General features: G+C 36.1%; 1 protein-coding gene across 2 annotated transcripts in view; it reads left to right on the top strand.

The window, feature by feature from the left end:
* The window catches only part of EYS (eyes shut homolog), a 1,767,714-nt gene that overhangs the window by 871,481 nt on the left and 876,618 nt on the right, over positions 1-19,615 (top strand). For both annotated transcript variants that reach the window (XM_024133056.1, XM_024133057.1), the window contains exons 23-24: positions 8,028-8,220; positions 9,368-11,107. In XM_024133056.1, the coding sequence (XP_023988824.1) occupies positions 8,028-8,220; positions 9,368-11,107 (1,933 nt within the window). The remainder of the gene's footprint in view (positions 1-8,027; positions 8,221-9,367; positions 11,108-19,615) is intronic.

Here is a 19,615-nt window from a genome sequence, read left to right as displayed (position 1 = left end):
AATATATAGTGGAAATATATTTAATTTTTTTTAATAGGGGAGTGATGTGATCTTATTCAGATGTTTAAAATATCCTTCCTATTCTGTGAAGAAGGGTCTGGAAGGAGAAGTATGAGTGAAGCTAGGCCATTGTAATTATTGCATGAATTATTTCATAGGCTTGACCTATGGTTGTGGCAAAGCAAATTGAGAGAAAAAACTATATTTAAAATATACTATAGAAGAATTAGCAAGACATGGCATTAAGTAGACATGTTAGATAGAAACCAGAGATAGCTTGAGCAATCGAGCAAAGGTGTTTCATTTCCTGAGCGGAGAGGATCATTATAGGAACGTGTTAGAACAAGCAGTTCATCACTGTAATACTGTATGTGTTAAATATTAGGTCCCCAAGAGGTATTTAGCTAGTGATGTTAAATAAGTCATTGGTTATAAAAGAATATACTGCAAGAGGTGTGAGGTGGAGATATAGTTTAGGGACTCATGAATATACAGATATCGTTATCGTTTTTTGAATAGATGAAAATGCTTCTGGGGAAAATGTAGAAAAAAATGAATAAAAGATTGAAGATTAAGCTCCAAGGAATTCCAAATTAAAGACCAGAATGAAGAGAAGCCAAGGGAGGAGACAGGAGTAGGGAGAGAGGTAGGAAGTATGGGAGAAACCAAATGTTTCAGAAGATAGTGGTTGATTCTGTTAAATATTGTTGAGGATTTGAATAAAATGAATACCCCAAACCGTGCTTTGAATAGAACAGCATGGTTGTATTTCTGGAAATTTACATGAATATTTTTAATGACATGATGACATGACAGCTGGATTAGAATGTCTGGAAGAAAGAACGGAATGTGTGAGAGATCTGGCCAATACATCTCTCAAAATGTGTGTCTAGAAAGGGGGAAAAGAAACAGGGAAGTAGATAGATAAAAATGTCTCTTCAAAAAATGTTATCTTTTAGTTTTTTCCCACAAATGTTTACTAACTCCCAAATATGTAACTATGTACTAGCCCTGGCCTTTCAAGGGAAAGTGGAACAAACATAGCCAGCTGCCTAGAGGCACGTTTAGTTTACTGATAAAGACATATAAGTCAAGTTGGCACACAAACAGTCATATAATTAACAATTTTGATTATTGGCATGGACCCTACATATTGACTTTATGTAGGAAATTCTAGAAAAGCTAGAAATAAAAATACTTATCCCTTTTGTATAAGCACAAAATTATGTCAATATTACATATTTTACACCAAAGTATTCTTAACGTTTGATCTCTGATCATTTATATATATTTTTTATTACTATGGGTGAATCATATCAATCTTCAGAATATCATTCTTGCTTTCAGGTTGACGGCCACATTACCTTTCATCTCCCCATCAAGTTAGATAACTGCCTACAGAAATCTGCCTGTATCCTCTGTAGGACAGCAACACTGAATCAATTAATGTCTTAACCAGAAAAAACCAGAAACCACCTCTAGCATTTATAATAGAGGGAACTGGTTACAGAGGTGAGGGAAGAGCTGGGATACAACCAAAAGTTAGCGAGGTAAGTGGAGATTAGCCACGGCACGAAACCACTGCAGGCAGGCTGGAAGGGGGAAGTGTTCACCGCACAGGGCATCTGGAGCATGCAGGCATGACAGCGGAGGAACAAGGATGCAGTCTGGGACACCGCGTGCATACGTTGGGCATGGGGGGAGGGGGCGGAGATATCTACGTTTGGCTCCCCCCTCACCCTCTTCCGAGACCCTAGTGCCTCCCATTGGTGGAAGCCAGCTAATGAGGAACCCAGGAAGTGCAAGCTGCAGGGGGCAGGATTCCTAGCAAAGCCTGAGAGCGGAGTGGGGAGGAGAGGATCTGAGGGCATAAAGGTCCAGGACTGACTCAAACAAAAATTACAAACCCCGCCAGCTGGTGGTGCCAACATTCCTAACATGACGACTGCCTGCTCTCCAAGACTGGAGAGGACCCAACGTCTTGGTGTTACTGTGTTGAGGTTGGTGGGACAATGCATTAGTTTTCCATTGCTGCAGAACAAATTACTACAAATTCAGCAGCTTAAGACAACCCCCATTTATCAGCTGTAGTTCTGTTGGTCAGGAGTCAGCCTGAGATCAGTGTGTCAGCTGGGCTACATTCTCCTCTGAAGATTGGGTGAAAATCTACTTCCAGGCTCATAGCATTCAGTTCCGTGGCCAGGCTGGCTGCAGCTGGAGGCTGCTCTCAACCCCTAGAGGCCACTTGAATTTCTTGCCACGTGGCTCCCTCTGTCTTTAAACCAGCAACAAGGCTCAAATCCTTGTTATACTTCAAATCCCTGGCTTCCTCCTCTGTGACCAGCCAGAGAAAACTCTGCTTTTAAAAGGCTTATGTAATCTCCCTTTCTTAAGGTCAACCGTACCATGTAAGTCACCTAAGCTGATCATGCGGTGAAACCCATCATGTATTATGCAAGGTCTATACACTGGTGGGTGGGAGGGTTGGGTGGGCAGGAAAGATTGAGGGCCATCTTAGAATGTAGCATTCTGTCTACCATAGACAGGATAGTAAAAAGTTTCAGTTTGTAATCCCCTCTCCCCTTATCTAATGAACAAGTTATGGGAAAAGTATACTATCTAGATGTGAACTATTGGTTATTGGTCTTGTGACTGGACCGTGATTTGTAACTTGTGACATGAGAATTTTAAGTAGTAAATTGATGCAGTGAACTTTTTATAGAATTGGAAATGATGTAAACGATGCAAAAGTTTGCCAAAAAGCGGAGATTGTTTAAAGAGAACGAAGTTTAGTGAACCTTTGCTAATGCAACAGGACAGTTGCAATTAGCATAAATTGAAAGTTTCACTTTCAATGTCAACAAACTTGATTTGCTTGGTTACTTTATCTTGGTTCCTCTGTTTGATGTTTTCTTTATAATTCTACAAGGAACAACCATACCATGAATTTGGCACACCAATGATCTGAATTGTTTCTTCTAATTATCTAAAAGATATTTCATTTTAAGAAGGCAAATATTACCCAGAGAAAATTTTCAAAGAGCACCAAGCTACAAGTGGGTAGATCCAATGTTCTAGTCTGGGAAAATTCGTATATATAAGTAGGCTGCCATCATGGCTGTGTGACCTGTGAGTTGGAGAGACCCTGCCATTAGAAGACCCTTCCCACATCACACACACACACACACACACACACACACACACACACAGTCCAATGTTCTGCTGTTGTTGACTTGAATATTTAATCATTTCTCAACAAGGAGTTTTATATTTTTATTTTCACTAGCCTCCACAAATTATGTACACAGTTTGCTATATAAACAATGACATATTAATAATGTATATTTCAATGGGATTGGACAAATTCAAGCTTTCAATTATTTTAGTAAATTTTAAAGTGTAAATTTGGCCCACCAGTTCTGATGAAAGTAGATTAATCCACAGAATTAAATTGATACAAAACTGATTGTGACCACTGGGATCTTTGTTGTTTGCTGTATTACATACTCATCATTTCAAGTAGAAAATAAGGATGAAGTACAATATTACATTGTCAAATGTGACCGTCCATAGAATGAAAAATGATCTACTGGGTTGTAAACTCATTTCAGTGAGAGACGCTGTTTTGCCCAGATCTTAAAACATTGTTGGTGATCATTAAATTTAATTGATAGTGGCATTTGTTAAACAGGCTGAGTAGAAGCACATTTTAATTTTTTATCTAAAATAATCAGCTATAGGGTAGAACTGTTCATAACAAATGTTGAAGTTGTAACAAGAGGCAAAATTATGATTGTGAGTGTGGGTTCAAGCTCCTCATTGCCTACATATGAATCCCAGCTCTGCAATTCTCTAGCTTTATGACTAGAGAATTAGGGAGAAGGGATATGGTATCTTTTAAATCATACTTTCTTAATTAACAGAAATGATTTAAGGGTAATTCTGCCTCAAGAAAGACTCATATTTCCAGTTTACTACTCTATTTCCATATTTGGATAGCTAATAACCTTCTCAAATTTAAAGCATTTAAATAGAAATCTGGATCCACCTCAATCCCCTAACTGGTCTCCACCAGTGTTCTTCAAATTAGTAAGTGGCACCTCCACTCATCCATTAACAGGAACAAAAACCTAGGAATCACTTATTAACCTTCTCTTCTCACTCCAGACATCAATCTACCAACATATCTCATAGGCTCTGTCTCCCAAGTATCTCCTAAAAGTAGCCTTACTCTGTCTACCACTACTTTCACTCCAGGCTAATCTATTTCTGTCTCTCACTAAGGCTACTGCCAGCTTCCAACTGATGCGCCAGCTTCCATTCTGTCCCCTCTTCAGACTCCATTAAGAGTCTATTATCTATGTAACATTAACATAATCTTTTCATAATATAAGTCAAACCATATCATTTTTCTACTCTAAACATTAAATATTCCAATGGCTGCCCATCACACTCAGAATTAATTCCAAATTCAAGAACAAACAAATAAACAAACAAATCATCCGGCATGATATCTCTCTTGGCCATGTCGATGACCTCATTTCTGTCCACCAATGGCCTTCCCTCATTCTCTTTATCTACACTGCCCATCTTGCTGTTGATCAAATACACAAGCGTGTTTCTGCCTTGAGGCCTTTGTACTACCATTCTTTCTGCTTGAATACTCTTTCCTCAGATATTTACTTAATTCAGATCCCTGATCAAAGAAGACTTCCCTAACCACTAGTCCAAAACAGCCGTCCCTGCTTCTCCTTATTATTTATCTCGCAAAATTTTGTCTTTAAGCAAATTATTGCTAATTAGTATTAATTAATTCTAATTCCTTTACTAAAATACAAGCTATATGATGGGAGAAACTTTGCTAATTGTGTTGACTACTTCATTCCCAGCCTTTACAACAGTCACTGACACTTAGAAATTGACCAACAAATATTGTTGAGCAAAGACAAGAGAGCTACACAATGTCCATTAAAAAGTGGATGACCGGGACTTCCCTGGTGGCACAGTCGTTAAGGATCCGCCTGCCAATGCAGGGGACATGGGTTCAAGCCCTGGTCTGGGAAGATCCCACATGCTGCAGAGCAACTAAGCCTGTGTGCCACAACTACTGAGCCTGCACTCTACAGCCCGTGAGCCACAACTACTGAGCCAATGTGCCACAGCTACCGAAGCCTGTGCTTCTAGAGCCTGTGCTCTGCAACAAGAGAAGCCCCAGCAATGAGAAGCCTGCGCACCGCAGTGAAGAGTAGCCTGCACTAGCCGCGACTTAGAGAAAGCCTGCACTCAACAACGAAGACCCAACACAGCCAAAAATAAATAAAATAAAATAAAATTTTAAAAAAGTGGATGACCATATTCTCATAAATCTTTGACTCAAAAAGTCCTATTTGCGTTGTTTTCCTTAAACATAGATTCAGAAATAAAAATATATTTTTTAAAGTCATGAAATTTTGTAGAAATGATCATCATCTTGGCACATATTAAGTTTCAATAAATATCAGTGAATAAAACATATAATGGCAGGCACTCAATACATATATGATGGATGAATGAATGAGTGAATGAGGAGGTATTGGCCAAATAAGTTACTATGGTAACTACCAAGTTAAGAAAGAAATATACAGAATTAAAGGCTTACTGAATTAAAGCAAAGCTAAATATTTGAAATGCTATATCTTTCAATGTAATCAGGCAGATATAGAAAAAGAAATGCTCAATCATTTATGAGGTACTTTTTAAATTTAATTTTCTCATAGCTAACAAAGAATATTATCAGAAAGACCAGGTGAGGCAAAGATTGATGTATTAGTAAGGAAAATGCTAGCTGCTATAACAATAACCTCCCAAATTTTGCTAGCCTGATACAATATAAATTTATTTTCCATTCACATGAAGTCCAAGTGAGTGTTTCTGATTTCAGATATTCTCCTTCAAATAGACTTTTAGGAACTTAGGCTACTTCCTTTCTGTGGCTACCCATCTTTAATATGTGTTTTCAGAGGTCAGCACACAGGGCAAGAGGCTGGAGGATCACACGTGGTACATTCACCCTTCCTTGGGTAGAAGTAAGTCACATGGTCACACAGAGACACAGAGTGACTGAGACATGTAATCCAAGAGGAAGAGGAAATAGGTTTAGTGAACATGTAGTGAGTTTTCCCATTAAGTTTGGGATTTAACTAAAGAAAATATGGAAGTCTCTCTAAGACAAATTGTATCGGCATAGGTGTATATGTGTATGTGTGTCTGTGTGTATAGACAGAGAAAGTTCAAACAATTAAATTCTATTTGGAAGAACATTAAAAATATGATTTAAAAGTTTTTAGTACTTGGGAATATAACAAGAAGTTTCCTATCAAGCTCAAAATTAGGAAAGTAAATTCAGCTTTGAGAGTTAAAGGCTAAAAACAGCTCAGGATGTATGTGAGCCTAGGCATGCAACATAGGAAAGAGGGAGTATGGCTTCCTGGCTGCTGGACCTAAGTGTCACCTGAAGGATGAATGTATTAACACATCAATAATATAACAGTCAGCACTATTAGAGAACATATGAGAATCATAGAGACAAATGTCGGCAGTGCCAGTGTCAAGTTATCTAATAGGTAGATAACTTTAATCAGTGATACATCAGTTAACATCAAGTATTCAAGATCATTCTTCTGTCAGTACCTTAGTCTGATGTTGCTAAGCATTAGAAAACTAGTTTTACATGTTCTGATCTAATGCACATCAGGGAAACCTGTGATACTTGGGTAGCTCTGCTGATATGGAGAGAACTTGTTGATCACAGGGACTTTGAGGATCCTTAATCCTGCGGTGATGATTTTTCAAGGTAGTTAATTATGGCTTCTGATTGTGATTCTGGAGGGGAAAGCTGATCATGACCATGCAAGTATTTATGAGCTGTGTAACAGCTAGGTTTTCACTGTAAGCTAGCATATTGGCATTCTAGTTTTTATCCTAGTTTCCTGTGCATTGTCATTAATCTGTGAAGTCCTTCTAGGGCTTGCTGCTTACCCTTGAGTGGAGAAAAGGACAATCTCTTGGTCTTGAATGTGTGGAATGATAATAGATATGTTTTTCTTGCTGTTTCTTCTATTACTTCTAGCTTCACTTTTTACTGTTTTCTACATGTTAGATTTTTAAGGTAGTTATATAACATTGGCCTTTAAGCTTTAAATACTTTAATGTGTGAGTTGAAAGTGCATACAGAATATATAACTGTGAAACAAACAAAAATGGGATAACTAAAGCAAAATTTACATTTTTTACAAATTAGATACAATGTTGGACAAATACTGTAACAGTGAAGCAGAGCTACCTATGAGTGTCTTTAGTGTTAGAAAATAGGCATGTGGTATTTCCTTAAAATTCAAAATGTTTCAAATAGTATAACTAATTTTTAACTCTACATTTAAAGGAGAATCCCTGATCCATTTTCACTTATTTATACATGCCTTACAACTCTCTTTCCTATGAATTAAAAATTAATTTCTTTATGTGGAAATTATGTTATAAGTATATGGCAGAAGTAGGCCATTCAGGTCAAGCTAAAACAGAAAAGGAACCTTGCTTTTTAAACCAACATGGATTAAAATGATTCAGAAAATCACAAGATAATGTCTTCAAATTATCTGTTGTAGACGTGTGTTTTTAGTTTCCAACTAAATATGACATTTAGAGAAGAAAAGTTTAAAATTTGTAACAGAGTTTTTATATTCATATTTTCTACCATACAGTACGGATTCTTCATTGGAAAAAAATATCCTCAAAGCAAATGGAAAGTAGTATTTTGACTTGAATCAAGAATAAATTTAGGCATTCAGTTGAGCATATCTAAAATTTGAAGAATTTAATTAATTTTGAAATATAAGTAAATTTACTATAGCGATTCCATTTTCTACACAATAAGGTGGTGAGCGAACTAATAATATAATTATGAAAATGCAAATGTACCTCAAAACTAACTTAAAAATTCTCAGGGGCAAAGAAACTATGTGCTTAACTATGGTGGTTGTCATTTGCAGACCTGTTCCATTGGGCTTCTCTGTGGTAATGAAATAAGAAGAACCATCTGTTTACCTCCCAGCTCTCAAGGAAAAGAGGCCACATCCACACAAACATACACAGTGCCCACCTCTGGAACTTCGGTCAGTAGCATCCCACCTGCCAGGGCTACCCAACTGTGGGCCATGGTGAACACTTCTCCAGTTGGTCAAGGTAAGTAGATGAGAGTATGATGTGGAGAAGTTTGAAAAAGTTATGTTTTAAAACATATTTTCTGACTTATTTCAATATTTATTTTTCTAAGACACTCGATTTTTCAGGGCTATAAATTTGGCTTAGAATTCTTGTTGGTTATGTGTTGTGTTTTAAGTTTTAAAAATGTTGGTGTCCTTTATGAATAAATACTCTTTCTGAAACAGTGCAAAAATGTTCATTAATAATCTTTATTCTGATAAGTAAATTTTGGTAGATAACTGAACCCCAATTCTACCTCATTTTGTTTCAACTATCAGTAAAACTTATTTAAAAGGCCTGTACTACTTGCCTCATTATGTCTTTATTTAACATCCTCTGAATCATTAAACTTATATTCCTATCAATTTATTGGAAAAACACTCAGATTTTTAAAAATCTGTTTTTTCCTATTGGGAAGTATTTTGACAGGTTGAGTATGTTTTGACACGTCTTATTTAACTTACTAAATCAAATGGTGCCATATTGTAAGTAGTATATTGTATGTTAAATTCCAAATTCTTTCTTGTCTCTCAGGATAATTAGAATGAGAATTATAGCCTTTAACAAGGTATTCCTTGTTAAAAAAATATTTTTAAAGCTTAATGGCTATTATTAAGCATAAATGTATACTGCTCTATATTTTTTCTGTATAATTTCTGTTCTTTTAAGGAGTTAATTTGAAATATAATGGTAACTAATATTCAAAAAATTGTCTATTCAGAAGGTAAAATGAAATTTCTAATATTTCTAACTCATTGGGTCAAATATTCTTTTATATTTTTCACTGTCAAAGAATTGTACATTTTCATTTTTCATAATTCAAAGGCATCATTAATTTGGAATGAAGGTGATTCTAAAGAAGACCATTTGTTCTGAATTTGGCCACCCCAGGGAGTATGAATAATAGAACTCTGCATTTATGCAGCTTGTGAAGTCACTAAATTTTCTCATACACTTTTATTAGAAATATGATTTACAGAGCCATGTTTGTCTGCATATATATAATGGGTATAAGGTGCAGTGTAATTTGCAGAAGATTCAGCCCAGGGCTTAATCCATTTTTCTTCTTCCTTTTCTTTCTCGCTCTCTCATTCTTTCTTTCTTTCTCACCTTTTCCTCTCCGAAGGTCCAAAACAGACAGACATTTTCCAGCACGACGTTTTCCCAACCACTGGTTTGGCAGCATTAAATAATGGCACGTCCACTGAAAGCTATTTACTCGAAGAACTGATTTCCACTAAAAAACTTTCAGCAAAACACAGGCTTCCTTCTTCAGCAGATGTTTCCTCGTCTCAGTTTCTGAATTTTGGTGTTCATGACCCAGCACAAATCGTCGGGGGCAAAACATCTGTATCACGTATGCCCATCCAAACTCCAGCAGGCGCACCAGGACTCTTTTTCCCTGTTAGGGCAGAGAGCACCCCATTTATCATCTCTTCCTTAATGACAGATTTTATTTTTCCTACACAATCTTTATTATCTGAGAGCTCCCGGACTGTTGTCTTGTCTGCTACCACAATGAGTTCAGTAATTAGTGGCGTTCCAGGGCCTGATATTAAGTTAAACAGACACTCATTACGCTCCCGTGGATTGCCGCCAGCAACTGCTTCCGTGAGTGCACCTCCAGTCCTCTCTCAAGAGGATATTGAAGAATATTCAGCTGTTTCGTTAATTTCAAGAAGAGAGTCCAGGAGACTGCTGAGCTCCTCGATGTCTCCCGTTTCTCCTGCTAAGATAATCATATCCAAGCAGGTAGCCGTCTTAAATTCATCAACTCTGCACCTATTCACCACACAAGCCTCCATTCCCAATGAAGATCAGGTTATTACCAAAGCATCCAGCAACCAGAGACTCACAGATATCAAACCACAGGCTGCTGATTCTTTAAGTGAATTAAGCCAAACATGTGCAACGTGTTCTATAACTGAAATAAAATCCTTTCATGAATTTTCAGATCAAGTTTTGCACAAACAGTCCCACTTTTATGAGACATTCTGGATGAATTCAGCAGTATTAGCCAGTTGGTTTGCACGAATGGGAACTCAAACTATCACTTCTGGACATTCACTTCCTTCGGCTGCTGAAATCACGCCATCAGTGACAATCACAGAATTGTCATCTTTATTTCCTTCTACAAAGAGTACAAAAAGAAGAATTTTAGTCTCATCTGTAGAAGAATATGTTACCCTATCAAATAATTTGGATGTTAATTTATGTTTGGATAAGATGTGTTCACCCATTATCCCTTCACAAACTGTCCCTTCAGACCTGATGAATTCGGATTTGACTTCAAAACTGACTGCTGATGATCCTTCAGTATCAGAAAACATTTTTAAACTATTGAAAATAGGACTCTATGGTATAACTTTGGGTCCCACTGAGATGCTGAATGAAGACAAGTTACTGGACATGCAAGAGCATGAAGGGTCTTATACCCAGTTCAAACCTCACACAAGGGATGGGTCTCTAGATTTTGAATTAAACTTTCAAAGTCATCCAGAAACTATACATTCAAGTGACCTCAAAAACAACCTGCCACGACATGTAGACTCCACGTCTGATTTTTCAGAAGTAACCTCTCCTGTAGCATTTTCTATAGTTTCAGCAACTCAATCACTTCCAATACAGACCTCTCTCCCCATGTCTGTAGTTATGCCAGATTGGACATATTATACAGATTATCTGACCTTAGCACCTGATTTAAAAGAAGAGGTCAGAACTTCTTCACAATGGTCCAGATGGGAGCTGCAGCCTCGTGGGCGTGGTCAGGAATCTCTTGCAGCAAGTCAAAGGCTTTCCATCACTAGGTCTCTTATCTGGTCTTCCCTGGAGCCCATTCCGGCACCCCCTCAGCTGATGATTTCTGGTGAGTTTCTCAGTTTTACTTCTGTAAACTTTTAGAAATGAGTTTCTTTCTACAGGGAAGAAAGAGCCTGTCGTGGTCACCAGGTGCTCTAAACAGCCTCTTTGTAATCAGGGCAGCAGCTAGTTCGATGGAGATGGCCCCTGCTGTTGTACCTGTCACAAGTGGTTATTCTTTACACACTGCCACCAAGGGTCCCAGATCAATGCAGGAGTATGTTGGAGATGGCTATACCACAGGCAATCAATCAGCAACAACTAGTTCAAGTCATTACAATGGATCTTTCAAAGTTTTGGAATAACTCTTATTATTCTCATTTCTTGAAATAGCTTCTTTGTCAGATTGAACACAATATAACAAACACTTTCTAACATTTTCTTCAGAGCTGGTACTTTTTAAACTGAGAAGATGAAAAAACTCAAGGGAACTCTATTGGATTTTCCCATCTTACATGGTGTGGTTTATCATTTTTTCATGCAAAGCCGTGATGCTTTCACTGTATACATAACACAGAATATAAATTAGTCTTTTATTTAACAAAAACACCATATAGCAACTGACAGAAAATAATATCCTGTATATGAATTTGAATTCAGAGTCTTGAAATAATTAATGAAAAGCCACTTTTCTTAGATAACTGCTCTTAGCTTAAAGCATTTTAGAAATTACTAATCTCCTTTACCCTTGTAAATTACTATCAAGTTAGGAAACGTGCAAAAAAAGTTTAAGAAATTGTATTTTACAGAAAGAGGATTTTTTTCATTGTTAAAAGAGTTCTATCTTGTGGCATTTCAAGTATAATTGTGGCAGTGAAGTTAATTTTTCTTCAGTGAGGAATTTATTAGTTTGGTGTGTGTATATGTGTGCATGTATGCTTCAGAAGAAATACACGTTATATCAATATTTTAAAGTTTTTAAGTGTGTGACTTATGGCTGGCAACTCAGTAATATGAAAGACCAAATCATTATATTTGGTGTGTCCAATATGATATGATTTTCTTTACAAAGTTTCTAAAAATAACATAGTAAGTTTAATTATGAATTTAAAAGTAGAATCCTCCTTGTACTTTTACAAGATGATAGCTGGTTGTCTAACTTATGACTAATTGACAATGCCTAACACATCACTGCTTACAGAGAAGGTTCTTAGTAAATGTAGCTGAGTTACACCTCCTCTCCTACAGTAACCCCATAGCCACCCCTGACGGTCCAGACAATCAGGACATAAATTCCCCATATCTAGGAAATTGAATCCTAGTTTTGCCCTTTATGAGCAAAATCTTGTCACATTGCATTTTGCTCATCCCTCACTCCAACTGCAAATATTCTTTGATGGTTTTGACCTCCTCCAATTCTCCTAGCCTCCTTCTAGTTTCTCTTGCCTCCCTAATACTTTTAGACAAGGTAATCAATCATTTCCAAGACATGTTGGCATTTTTCCAGTATCTTCATCCACTGTATTGGTCAGGGTCAAATCAGGGAAAAGATAGCAAACTCCAACGGGTACTTGGGGAGAGTTTAATAAAAAGATCATTTACAAATATATGGGTAGGGTATAAAGAAACAATGAGGCATAGTATGGTTTGCTGGGACTAGTACCAGCAGAATGTCATTACTGTCCCTAGGCCTGAATGGTCAAAGGAAAGGGCAGTTACCAGGACCCAGAATCTATGGAGGAAAGCTGCCAGTTTACAGAAGCTGTGGCTCCTCTGTAGGGGAGGACACAGCAGTCCAAGGCAACCCAAGATGGAGAAGCCCAGGAGATGTACACACAACCTCACTGTCTCCTGTCCCTGTTGGCCAAACCCATTCAGGATCTGGAAAAGATCTGTAAAACCACATTTGGTCTAATATTTTCATGTAAAGAAAAGGTGGAGTAGGCCATAGTAGAATGGCCTGCAGTGCTGAAATCTTCAGTATATTCTAATACACTGCCAAAGTATGGAAGGAGTGTGTTGCTGACGCAGGGAGAATTTCCTTGTATGTTTCTAAAATGTACTATTGGGCACTACTATTTCCTCCCTTCATGCTGCTTCCATACTTGGAAGTATAAAAGGTGGAGAGCCTGTAATTCTGTGCTCCCTTGCTCTGGTGGATTCCTCACCTTGCATTGGGTTGCTGAGAAAAAAAAAAAAAAAAAAGATACCCCAAGCACCCTCTTGTGATTAACAAAGTGAGCATCATGGCACACCCTCTACCAGTGTGCCTCCTAGAGTTTGGTGGGACTTTTGGCACATATGATTGCTGTTTTGCAGTCCAGCCACAGCTCTATTAAGCTGAATGGAAGGTGTTGTTGTACGCCATCCTCTAAGCAATCCACTCTTTGTGGTTTGGTCTAACTCATGAAGAAAATGAAACCTAAGAGAGAAAAAGGAACATTTTTTAGCAGTTCATATTATTTTTCTGTAGTAATATGTCTATCTTTTTTCTACCAGTTGTTTGGGAAGAGTGTAAGAGAAAACAACTGGAGCTTCCTGATCAAAATATTCTCTAGTAGCAGTGGGTAACAGAAAAGCACAAAAAGAAAAGTTTGCATGAGTTCCATTTATTCCATTCATAGTTGTAACGTTTCAAGTTAAAAAAAGAATATCCAGTACTATAATAGTAAAATTCTAGAAAATGGTAAATGTTAGTTTCTCCAGGAATAAAAGAATGAGTCAAAGTAAGATATTTAATAATACAACTTACCACATCATTAGATATAAAGACATTGACATTCATTTTATAGTTTACTGAGTGTTTATTTTTTTTCTTTTCTTCTTTCTATTCTAAGAGATTTACATTATCTCCAAATCTTTTAGGTATCTGTTATTATTAACAAACATAACAATATAAATAGCTCACAATAATACTTAATCCCATTCTTTTTTTTTTAAACATCTTTATTGGAGTCTAATTGCTTTACAATGGTGTGTTAGTTTCCACTTTATAACAAAGTGTATCAGTTATACATATACATATGCTCTGCTTTGTCACAGCTTACCCTTCCCCCTCCCCATGTCCTCAAGTCCATGCTCTAGTAGGTCTGTGTCTTTATTCCTGTCTTACCTGTAGGTTCTTCATGACCTTTTTTGTTTTTTCTTAGATTCCATATATAAGTGTTAGCAAACAGTATTTTTTTTTCTCTTTCTGACTTATTTCACTCTGTATGACAGATTATATGTCCATCCACCTCACTACAAGTAACTCAATTTTGTTTCTTTTTATGGCTGAGGAATATTCCATTGTATATATGTGCCACATCTTATTTATCCATTCATCTGTTGATGGACAGTTAGGTTGCTTCCGCATCCTGGCTATTGTAAATAGAGCTGCAATGAACATATTGGTACATGACTCTTTTTGAATTATGGTTTGCTCAGGGTATATGCCCAGTAGTGGGATTGCTGGGTCGTATGGTAGTTCTATTTTTAGTTTTGTTAAGGAATCTCCATATTGTTCTCCCTAGTGGCTGTTTCAATTTACATTCCCACCAAAAGTGCAAGAGTGTTCCCTTTTCCCCACAACCTCCCCAGCATTTATTTTTTCTAGATTTTTTGATGATGGCCATTCTGACTGGTGCGAGATGATATCTCACTGTAGTTTTGATTTGCATTTCTCTAATGATTAATGATGTTGAGCATTCTTTCATGTGTTTGTTGGCAATCTGTATATCTTCTTTGGAGAAGTGTCTATTTAGATCTTCTTCCCATTTTTGGATTGGGTTGTTTGTTTCTTTTTAAGTTTCCTTAGGTTCCATTTATTTATTTTTGTTTTTATTTCCATTTCTCTAGGAGGTGGGTCAAAAAGTATCTTGCTGTTATTCATGTCATAGAGTGTTCTGCCTATGTTTTCCTCTAAGAATTTGATAGTTTCTGGCCTTACATTTATTCTTTAATCCATTTTGAGTTTATTTTTGTGTCTGGTGTTAGGGAATGTTCTAATCTCATACTTTTACATGTACCTGTCCAGTTTTCCCAGCACCACTTATTGAAGAGGCTGTCTTTCTCCATTGTATATTCTTGCCTCCTTTATCAAAGATAAGGTGACCATATGTGCGTGGGTTTATCTCTGGGCTTTCTATCCTGTTCCATTGATCCATATTTCTGTTTTTGTGCCAGTACCATACTGTCTTGATTACTGTAGCTTTGTAGTATAGTCTGAAGTCAGGGAGCCTTATTCCTCAAGCTCCATTTTTCCTTCTCAATATTGCTTTGGCTTTTCGGGGTCCTTTGTCCTCTCTTAAAGTTAAAACAGAAGAGGTAGTTCCATTAAACTCGTAAACTAGTCAAAATGCCTTATATGTACATATTTCTTCTTATAGTATTTAAAAAATCTAATGGGAAAATTCATTACTTAAGTAACCTAAAACACAAACTACTGCTGCTTAATACTATACAGAACAAAGTTTAAAAGGTGAAATTTGTTGAATACCTTAAAAGTAGATAAATGGAGACATATCTTTATTTGAGAGCTCAGAAGTGTGATCTCTTAACACTACATAGATACTACATTTGAAAAGTATACAGGAATTTCAAACAAGTTCAAATGATATAATTGTTAAACCCTGATCAAGTCATTTTAAAGTGAAAGAGAGTAGGAAGAGAAATGTTGAAAAGGAATGGCAATAAGAGAACTTGTTTGTAAAGTATTAAAATAAACTTTAATAAATGATTATGATGTTATCACAGGGATGCAGATTAAAAAATGGAACAGAAAGTCCAGATATATATATATATATATATATATATATATATACACATTAGATATAAAATTACATAAAAAGGAGGGATCTTAATTGATAAAGATATTAATACTTACTAAATTATGTTGATGCATTCTGTTATTTTGAAAACTCTTCCCCTATATCTTTTACCAAAATAAATCCTATGAGTACTAACTAGATAAAATTGCAAAATAAAACATTAAATAATCTAAATAAAATATGTTAATATTTATTTGATCTCTAACTGGAAATTTTTAATCTTGAAGCAAAAATAGAAAATTATAAGTAAAATGTTGATAGTGAGTATATTTATAGTAGAATAACTAAAATTAATACTTTTTTAAGCCAAAAATGGTCATAAACATAATGCAGATATATGCAAAAATGTATTGCCTCATAAGATAGACATATGGCTATAAAATACTCTGTCAAATCAAAGTGAAAAAGCTGACCACTGGAAGAGTAAAACAGTTTGCTATAAACACACAATAAAAATATATTTCAAAATCATCAGAATCAATTGAAGATAGCAAATTTAAAATGAGGCAAATTTTATCTGTTTGCCAGTTTTTTGTTTTTGTTTTTTAATTGTAATACTGTGAATTGGTGAAGATTCTCTACTCTTTGGGGGGAAAGCAAATGGGCACCCTCTTGTCAGAGGTTGCTTGCCATCGGAAATGTTTTAAGTTTTAACATATCAATTTCAGTTTTAGGAAATTATTATTACTGATATACCCAAATTATGTTATTAAAATAATAAATATTTGGAAACAACTGTATTCAAAAGTGGTGGTTGTACTAAATAAATGTTGACATGAAAAGTTGCTTCTCTCATACTATTAAGTGGAACTGATAAAACCACATATTTGCTAAGACATGTGTAGTGCAAGCACACCACACATATGCATACATAGAATTCTTTCAAAACATTAATGTTGCTTTTAATATTGTTTTTATTTTCTGAAAGTTTTACACTGATTATATATTTTATACTCATAGTAAAATATGCTTTTACAAATATTTGTGTATAGTAAGAAAAAAATGTCAGAAAGTATATTAATCACTTTATTCATATTAGATCAAAATGATCAATTTTACAAGAATCTTGAGGAAAATATTCATGTAGAAAAAAAAAGAAAATCATTGCTAATTAATCTTATTATAGTGACAAGAGACAGAACTGAAAACAATGTAGTATATTTCTCTGAAATAACATGGGGATATATCTTTATATTCAAACATGCCATGCACTTTTTTAAAACTAAATTACTGTATATGTTGAAATCATTAGTAACGTGTCTGCAGCATTTTTACATTTTAATGAAATTGGAAAAAAATGGAATAGCATTAAGCACATCATTTTATCCAATATTCAGATGTTAACTGACTGACTACTTTGTTACAGGCAGCAGACACTGCTGTAATTTTTGGTTTGTTTGTCTGTTTGGCCCAGAATTGCTCAGATATGAATTACACCTTTTTAAAACAATCATACCTGTTTCTCATGTCTATCTCTTGGCAAATTTTGAATCATGTTTTTATCCTAGGGTTTTCAAATGACTCATTATTATGTTTATGTTTCATAAGCCAGCAAATGTAGATGAAGAAGCTTTCCTTTGGTGAAAAGTACTAAGTGTCAGAGGAGACAGACACGTGAAGCTGACACGTGATACCTCGTGCTGCACCTCCCCTTAGCCCTGTGGGCAAGGAAGCACTTACATAGTGATAGAAGCTTTTGTTGCAATATTGAATAGTCACTTTTGTTCTAATTTACTTGCAATTTATAAAACAAATCCCATATAGAACTGACCCTGTAATGAACACCACAGTTTTCCTGCAGATCAAACTATATCTGCTGACACCCAGCACACGGCAGTAATAAATTCAGAAGTAACAATCTGACATTTTCTTTCCTGTGCATCTTCCAGCATCTTCCACAAATGAATACCCTGTGCTTTTTGTGTTGTGTTAGTTTGCACTATTCAAAAGCATTCATTATTTGCATTTTATTCCTACTGGTCACTAAAATGAATTGTATTATTGACACCATATACAAAATATAGTAGAGTGAATATAATAATTTAATAATACATTTTGTTTTTCATGCATGTTACCATTCTTTGGTTTCAAAATGTTTTCATCTTTATTGTTGAATATCCATCTCAGCAACATGTGACCTTGGGAAAATTAATCGCATAGACCAGGGATTGGCAAAGTATGGCCTGCAGGTCAAACCTGGCCAGGCCTACTACCTGCCTTTGTAATGAGTTTTGCTGGAATATAGATTTACTCATTTGTTTATGTATTTTCCATGGCGGATATTGTACTATGACAGCTGTCAGCTTCCAAAGTGATGTAAGAATATGCATCCTCCAAGACATGTAATAAAAGCAGTTGAGTTAGTTTCTTTCAGTATTCAGAGTTAGCTCTTACTAAGAGCAAAATGCACATACTAGCTCTGAAATATGAAGTGTGTAATTTTGATCATGTGACAAAAGGACTGAATTCTCTTATGTTTGCGTTTAAAACTGGCATTGCACAATATAAAGATGAATGGTCAAAGTTTTGCTAATAATTGAAAATTTAAAATTTGCTTGGAATGACCTTAAACAGCAAGTAAAAAAATACTATGAAAAGATGGGAAAGAGACCACAGGTAAAAAGGGAAAAGCTTTATATTTTAGTACCTTTAATGGAACATTTTTTTCTGCTTCTTTTAAACAAATGACCCCACATTTTCATTTTGCATTTGGTTCCCTGAGTGGTGTATCTGGCCCTGCCTGTGCTGCTGCGGTTCTGGAATTCTCTTCCCTCCTCCTCCAGGCCTGTTTCATGTAGTTTTGCAGTTCGAATCCTCCAGGGTGTGTTCTTAAATGTTTCCCCTCACTTGTCTCCTTCCTTTCACACACTCTTCACACTTCTTCTCTCAATTCTCATTCCTTTATTCGAAATTTGTCTTTGGAGGTAAAGCACCTACATTCATGGCTTCAAATACATGCAGAGGTATAAACTCTCTCCCACTTTCAGAATCACATTTTTAACCAGTCAGTGCCTCAGAAAACCTAAGATAAAATCTTTATCTCCCCCACTGCAACCTCCATCTCTCTCCCTACCCATACTTTTTCTCCCCTGATTCATACCTCAGAAATGAAATTTATATCCATCTATTTATCCAAACTTCAGGGTAAACTTTAGTTCATCAAAAGCACTATGGATTCTACCTATAAAGTTCTCTCCAGCAGCTTCTCAGCTCACTACTATCACTCTAGTTTAAACTCTTATCATCTTTTTTGGACTACTGCAGTTGTCTCTAAAATTGGCTTCTTATTTCTAGTCTCCATTCTCCCAGTCCCTCTTCCACATTACTTTCAGAGTTGTTCTTCTTATGTGATTTTTAAAATTGCTCTGCTTAAAAAACTACAGTGAGTCTTCATTTCCTATCAGAAAAGTTTTAAATCTGAAGCATTACAGCTTCTTCTCTACCACCCATCTCCACCCTATTTTTGAAAAACCCTCCTCAATCCCACCATACAGTTTCACAGCTCTTCTCTTTAGGGTCCATAGTCCCTCCTCATGGGTGCCCTCTATTGCCCAGTTTGTGAGAATACCTATCCTCGGGGTCGATGCAAACATCTCCTCCTATCGGAAGACGCTTGTCTTACAATTTATGTTTTCCCTTTATTTTTCTTCCCTTTATTGTCCCTCCCACCTCGGCACCTACGAGTCTGTTCTCTATGTCTGTGCGTCTGTTTCTGGTAAAACCTATCTTAAAGCTGGTCACAAAGATTGTCATCAACTTAGTAAAAG

The sequence above is a fragment of the Physeter macrocephalus genome, chromosome 10 (genome assembly GCF_002837175.3).
Source record: "Physeter macrocephalus isolate SW-GA chromosome 10, ASM283717v5, whole genome shotgun sequence".
Lineage (NCBI taxonomy): Eukaryota > Metazoa > Chordata > Mammalia > Artiodactyla > Physeteridae > Physeter > Physeter macrocephalus.
The sequence above is the reverse complement of the archived record's forward strand: the minus strand, read 5'-3'. Positions and strand labels throughout refer to the sequence as shown.